Source organism: Stegastes partitus, unplaced genomic scaffold, assembly GCF_000690725.1.
Source record: "Stegastes partitus isolate 25-593 unplaced genomic scaffold, Stegastes_partitus-1.0.2 Scaffold15, whole genome shotgun sequence".
In the NCBI taxonomy this organism is placed as follows: Eukaryota; Metazoa; Chordata; class Actinopteri; family Pomacentridae; genus Stegastes; species Stegastes partitus.
Genome location: NW_007577746.1, coordinates 1,746,482 through 1,752,892, shown reverse-complemented (window position 1 = coordinate 1,752,892; position 6,411 = coordinate 1,746,482). Strand labels below are relative to the sequence as shown.

Genomic DNA, 6,411 nt, shown 5'->3' with positions numbered 1-6,411 from the left:
AAGCATAACTACTACTTTATTTTCAGGACACTTAAACTTAGTGGTTCCCAGATTTGGTGTCAGCTCCTGCAAAGAGAGCCAGAGGGGTCCGAACATGGTTAACCTGCTTTTTTAGTAAGCAACGTTCCAGCTTCAAACTATGACACTATGACAAACTGTACCACTTCAGTGAAAGCAGTCTAACAGCTAAGAAACTACATGTGGTGCAAGCCTCTCCACTGAAACCTAAACTCTAAAAATTGGCCACTGATCACCAGACAATGCCAAAGGACTGACATCTTAAACACTGCACACATTTGCTTATTGTCAAATCTTAATACAAGGTTAAAAACATGTTACTTCTTTGTATTGTTTAACTTACACTTTACAGAAATGCTTTACTTCAGAATAAATAAATAAATCACAAAAAATGGCTTTTTGGACGGACCAGTTTTTGAATGTTGTTTTCGGTGATGTAATAACTGTCAAACAAACCAGCTTGTGGTTTCTTCTTCCAGTTACTATTTTGACCAAAGATGAGATAGAAATCTTCTGTTAAAAATTTATTGAGACATAGTTAACGTCTTTCCATGTACACATATGTGAGACTGACATATATACAGAGATATTTACCATAAGCTAATAAAAAAGGGGACATTCCTGCTCTTGTCCAAGTAAGTTCAATGGGGAGTTCAGCACAGTTAACTAAATGTGCACCACATACACATTTGCTTGGGGGCAGTTTTATCAAAAGCAAAGTCCTACATCCTGTAACCCTGAGGTTTACTATCACATTATTCAGACAAGTAGTATGGAACAGAATGATACAGACTCTTGCCTATTCATTCATTTGGCAGTTTACTGATAATAAGGCCGATAGCGGCCCTGATCTGGGTGGTGTGGCCCAGGCATCTGGCCCTGTGGAGGGGGACCCTGCATCCGTGGAGGTGGGGGCCCTCTTGGAGCAGGCCACATCCCAGGACTGAGCCCTCCTGGCTGGCTGAACGGGGGACTAAGGGTGCCCTGGTCTTCAGGGAACTGCTGCATGGAGTTAGGGTTGTAGTGGTGAGGTGGGGGAGCGTTAACAGGGGGGCCGCTGTGTTGTGGAGGAGGTCCAGGGGGCGGGTGGTTCATATACGGGGGCATCTGGCCCATGATGTGCCCTGGTGGCGGGGTGATAGGTGGAGGGGCTGTGGACATGGGAGGAGGAGGTGCCTGGTTGTACACCAGGTGTGGTGTCCCAGAAGCCTGGGGAGGATGCTGCATTGGGTGGCTGATGGGAGGAGGAGGGGGAGGTGGGGGGCCGAAGTGCTGCTGTGGCGGTGCCATCATGTGGTGAGAGTGTGACACTACAGGCGGCTGTCCAGGATAGTCCCCAGGGTGGTGGTGCGGGGGCTGACCGGGGCCTGGCCCAGCAGAGAGGGGCTCACGAGAGGACGAGGAGTCATCTTGGATGGGAACAGTGATGAGATTACTGTGTTTCCGAGTCGTGACCGTGGCAATGCGGAATGTCTCAGGACCCAGACCAGAGGTCGGGGGCGGGCCATCATGAGCGGATGGTGGCGGTGGCTGACTGTAGGGGTCGTGACTGCCATGCTGGAGCGGGTTAGGAAGGTGAACGTGGTTCTTGGGTAAGTGAGGTGGAGGCACACGGAACCGGTCAGGAACCTCAGATGCAGGAGGCAGGTGGACAGGCTCCTGGCGGCCTGTAGAAGACTTGGCCGCTCTCATGTGGCGGTGGTTAACGTGGGCCTGGAGGTCACGCTGGGACAAGTAGGTACGCTTGCATCCCGGCACAACACTGCACATGTAGAGGGAACCACGCTGGCACTGCTCGATGCGCTGAACTGGATCCGTGCAGTTATAGAGGGTGAGACTGAACACAAAGGCAAACGGTTAGTGGCACAAAGCAAGGTCTAAATGCAAATGCACCAGAGGAGCTGCGGCACAAAATGCTACATACCACTTGTAACAATTACTTTCACATTTTGTTTTCCCAGAATGATGCCATTTTGGGTTATAGATATAATTAGGGTTGGACAATATTAGAATATACAAAACAGAGTGAAACAACAGAGTGTACAAACTGATGTTCCTTTACCAAATACAGCAACGACTCAAACATAAGACTAGATTCTTTCCTGGAAATTAGTTTAGAAAAAGTGGGGATTACTTTATATTCGAGGAACACAAAAAAATATGTTTTTGAATAAACAGAGTACCGGTGTCACAGCCTTCCGAAGAGTGTTGCATTATGGGCTGTTTGTAGCCTTAATGTTGTTAGGCTAGTGAGTATTTTCAGTCATTTTATAGTGAGTATAGTTTAACTTGCAAGAGTTTTCTCAAGCGTTTTGTTTCCAAAAAAGAATTCATGACCCCTGAAAAGGAGTTTTTTCCACCTCCTCCCATCTCTGCTGCAGAAATTAGGATGCAGGAAATCTGTCCAACAGTCAAGAATTATACTCGTCTAAAACTAATTTCTTTGCAATGATTTAAAAAAAAAAAAAGTACTGTGATATAGTTAATCCATTCCACATATCCTTACTGCCAACTATATTTTCAGGAGGTTTTCTGTGATGCTGTCTATCCCACTTTTGAGAAATTCAGATGTCTACAGATAGCAAAACTCGAATGAAAGTTATGAAAGTTAAAATGTCTCACCCTGGGCACATCTTCTCTCCTTTCTTCTCATGAAGCAAAGCACAGTCATAACAAAAAACATGTTTACAGGGAATCTGTGGAGTGAGGGGGCAAAAATTAGACATAAAACTTTAGTTGAAAAACTTCTGCTGACAAAAGACAACAAGAACATACCATCCGTCCATATAGCTGAATAGGGAGGCCACATTTGTCACAGAAGTGAATTGGAACTTCATCCCTCTCACCAATTAAATTTAACTGTTGGAAAAGGAACAAGACATCAGAATAACAGCTTAGTACTGATAAAGCACACACAGTTACAAGAATATCATTAGCACAGAGGATTTGCCTACTTTTTTGTTTGCTCATACCATTCATCCCTCCTGTGTATCTGACATTAGCAGCAAAAGTTGTTTATTATTAAAATATCTCCTCATGGATGCCATACCTTATAGTCCCAGAACAGTGGCTGGGGAAATCTCCTCTGACTTGCAAACACATCGCCAGCTTTAGCACCACAATCGAACCTGTCCTCCTGTTTGAAGCCAAAATTGTCTGATAATCACAAAAACACGAGTAGTTATTAATGATGCAGTTGTAAAATAAAAAACAAAAAAACAACAACAACAAAAAAACTGACGAAGCCCCAAAACTCTGATTGGATCAAGTATAATTTTATTGTTCCAAAAGTGGAGGCCAAGAACCTTAATTCGATATCTGATCCAAAATAAAACTCAAGTCAAAACTAAAAATTAAAGTTTTTTAAAAGTTTCCTTGTCAGGCATTTTATGATTACTTAGGAGAAGTGTGTGTGTATACACACACACACACATACAGTACATGTTAAAATAATGCATTTTTACTGCAAATAATACAAGTAAAGAGAGTACTGTGTTGTTTGCCATCTGAACCTAATTCAGGGATGCCCTCTGGTGGTTTAAAAGAACAACCTGACATCTGATTTTGTTTAGAAAATATCAGCAAGTATTTAGTAATACTTTTCCAGAATTTCTTTATATATACAAGATATTGTATACCAGACCCAATGATTAGTAAGTAAGAAAACATTAGCAAGGAGCATTAAGAGCTTTCCTTGAGCATTAACTGCTTGTAGATAAGACACAGACAAAACTGTCATTTTTCTCGTGTAAAGCCTTAAACTGTATGGCGACATATGGCAGAACAGAAAAACCCCCTTGTCAAAGAGGAGGTCCAACTTATAACCTTTGTCAACACTGCTTTGGCTGCTGTCTCAGAAATAACTCCCAGGATTAACCCATGCTTGTAACAGACTCAACAAAATCCACAATATGAGCTTCTACAAACTATTTTTGTTTGTCTATCCCTGCATAGTCACAATTATTTATCATTCCCACTAAGAATACTGTGTTTAAGGTGATAGTCCTAAAAATGCGAAGCTAATAGGCATGCTGTTCTGCACAGTGTGCCTACCATCTTCTCCAGCCTCACTTTTACATGGTCTGCTGCTTGGTCTCTGGGTGCGCTGCTGAGGTTTGCTCCTTATGGGCTGCTTGGATATGAGTTTGATGGGAATCCGTCTGCGAACATCTGGGCCACCCAAACTCCCAGAGCCATCACTTCCTTGAAGATCATTGTCTGTGGAGGAAAATGGCCCTACATAAATTATTACATTCAGTGAGCTTTGTTAGGTCACATTTTTAGGTCAACCAAGGTTACACGACAAGAAGGACTCAAAGGGCACATCAACATTTCATCAGTTACACCCACTGATTTCTGCAAGTTTATACTAAACAACTGGTTGAAATCATCATGAACAATTGATTTTTTTTGAAGCATTTTATCTTAAATTTATTTTTTTTAAAGCTCAAATAAAGGAGACAAAGGTTTAAAATTGACTTGAAGGAAAATGCTCTAGCTCAGGACATGCAAATGTAATGACAGGGTATGCGATAGTGTCACACGTACACATTTTAAAAGATATTTTGGATTAATACTACCATATTCCGTTGCAATATAACCTTTTGTAGAAAATCCCGACAGTGAAAGCCCCCAGTTTAGACAAGGTAAGCCCAACACGTAAAAGTTAGTAGCGTATTGTAACTTTAGATAACCAGCGAGATTCATATTTTTACATTTTAATATATTCAACGTGAGCTTGGCTATCTGGCTTTAACAATGCAAGCAAACAAGGACTTGTACATTTCAGCAAATATTTTAAAGTCATGCTATTAATTCAGTTCTGACAACACCTTTAGCTAGATTAGTTAGCACATGCTAACATTCGTCAGGTAGCATTCGCGCCCCAACCCAGTCGCAGCTGGGAGAACGCTAAGTAACGTCTGAAAAATTATCGTTTTCAGCTAGTATCAGCACAAACTCTAGTGCAACATTACAGTCAGTCCCGTTTATTCCTGTGAAAGTTAAGGTTAACTTTCAGTGAACTGATGTGTTCTAGCATTGCTCCATCGCTAGCCTGTTTGTGACTAGCCTGGGGCATGCTAGCTTTAACACTGCTGTGGAAGCTAATGGGAAGCCGTCGCAAACTCTTATTCTCTTAGTCATATTCAAGGAGGATTAGTCGTTATATAAACCGCTGCTCGAACAACAACAGCACCCGCTTAAATTAAAATATAGCATAGAAAAGAAGTTTGCTAACGTCGGCCCCACTTGGCATTTTGCTTACCGCTTTGGTCCATGATCCAGCGAGTGAACGCAATGCATTGTGGGATACAGTGAATGGGCGAGGAGAGGCCGTAAAGTCCAAGGAAAGGAAGGAGGAGATGAGGGACGGGAAGGAAGGTAAGCGAAAGGTGGAAAAAGAAAATGGGACTAGTGGAGGAAAGTTAAGGAAACATAACTTAGTTTGAATAGTTAAACGTTTGAGATTTTGCAAAGTCAGGTTAAAAAACTGACTAACTTCCAGTAGTGGCTACTAATGAATTGTACAAATCCTTGAGTGCTTGTTTGCTTTGTTATAAGGAGGAGACACCAAATGTAATCAATGCAATGTTACTAAAGTTGTATATCTGAGAGTGACATGCACGTACTTTCATATACAGATCAGTGACAAATTGAAGTAAAAACCTAAATCCTTGAAACCTACACTGAGGGAATCTGGTGGCTCTGTTATGATAAAGGACGAGTCACTGTAAATTACAAGAAGTGTTCATACTGATCACCTCTATCCCACAATGAAACCTTTCTGTTTTAATGAGATTGGTTTCTTTCACAATGGACATTATCCTGTCTGTAGGGCACACTTACGGAATGGTTTGATGACTGATGTGTTTAACAGCACTCTCCACCTCCATCAAAACACCACATGAGGGAATATCTTTTGGAGGAATGGTGTTCATCCCTCCAGAGGAGTTCCAGAGATGTGGAGAATCACTGACAGGAAGCTAAAGCTGTTCTCGCAGCACGCGGTGTCTTAACACAATTTCTGGACTGCTGGTCACACAACTGTAAGAAACCTCTTGGGTTGCTGATATTTGAAAGGAAAGCAAGGCCATATGAACTGTTCACTCTGATATTAATCAAGGTACTGATATATTTAAAATTAAATAACAACTTAGTTGGAAATGCTTTGAAAATCATGAGACTGAATTCAGATAATATATGTATAATTCACATTTCACTATATTTATATCAAAACTACCTGTACTAGTCATACTGATTTATTTATTTTTGTTGATTATTTAATATATTAGAAATACATGGACATTTAAAATTTGACCATATAGCACAAATACACACAGACGTTTAGAGTTATAATTTGATATAAACCATAGTACAGTTTATTTTGCAGTA

The 6,411-nt window shown here is 41.3% G+C and overlaps 1 protein-coding gene across 2 annotated transcripts; it reads right to left on the bottom strand.

Annotated features, from left to right (window-relative positions):
• Positions 1 to 529: 529 nt before the first annotated feature.
• cbll1 (Cbl proto-oncogene-like 1, E3 ubiquitin protein ligase) lies at positions 530 to 5,337 on the bottom strand. Of its 2 annotated transcripts, none has more exons than XM_008290539.1 (6): positions 5,285 to 5,337; positions 4,072 to 4,236; positions 3,068 to 3,174; positions 2,794 to 2,877; positions 2,641 to 2,714; positions 530 to 1,855 (listed from the first exon to the last, which is right to left on the bottom strand). In XM_008290539.1, the coding sequence occupies exons 1-6, from the start codon at positions 5,295 to 5,297 to the stop codon at positions 838 to 840; spliced, it is 1,461 nt and encodes a 486-aa protein (XP_008288761.1). In that variant the 5' UTR covers positions 5,298 to 5,337; the 3' UTR covers positions 530 to 837. The 2 variants fall into 2 exon arrangements, with proteins under 2 accessions (XP_008288761.1, XP_008288769.1); XM_008290547.1 differs by having other exon boundaries at positions 4,090 to 4,236.
• Positions 5,338 to 6,411: the final 1,074 nt, after the last annotated feature.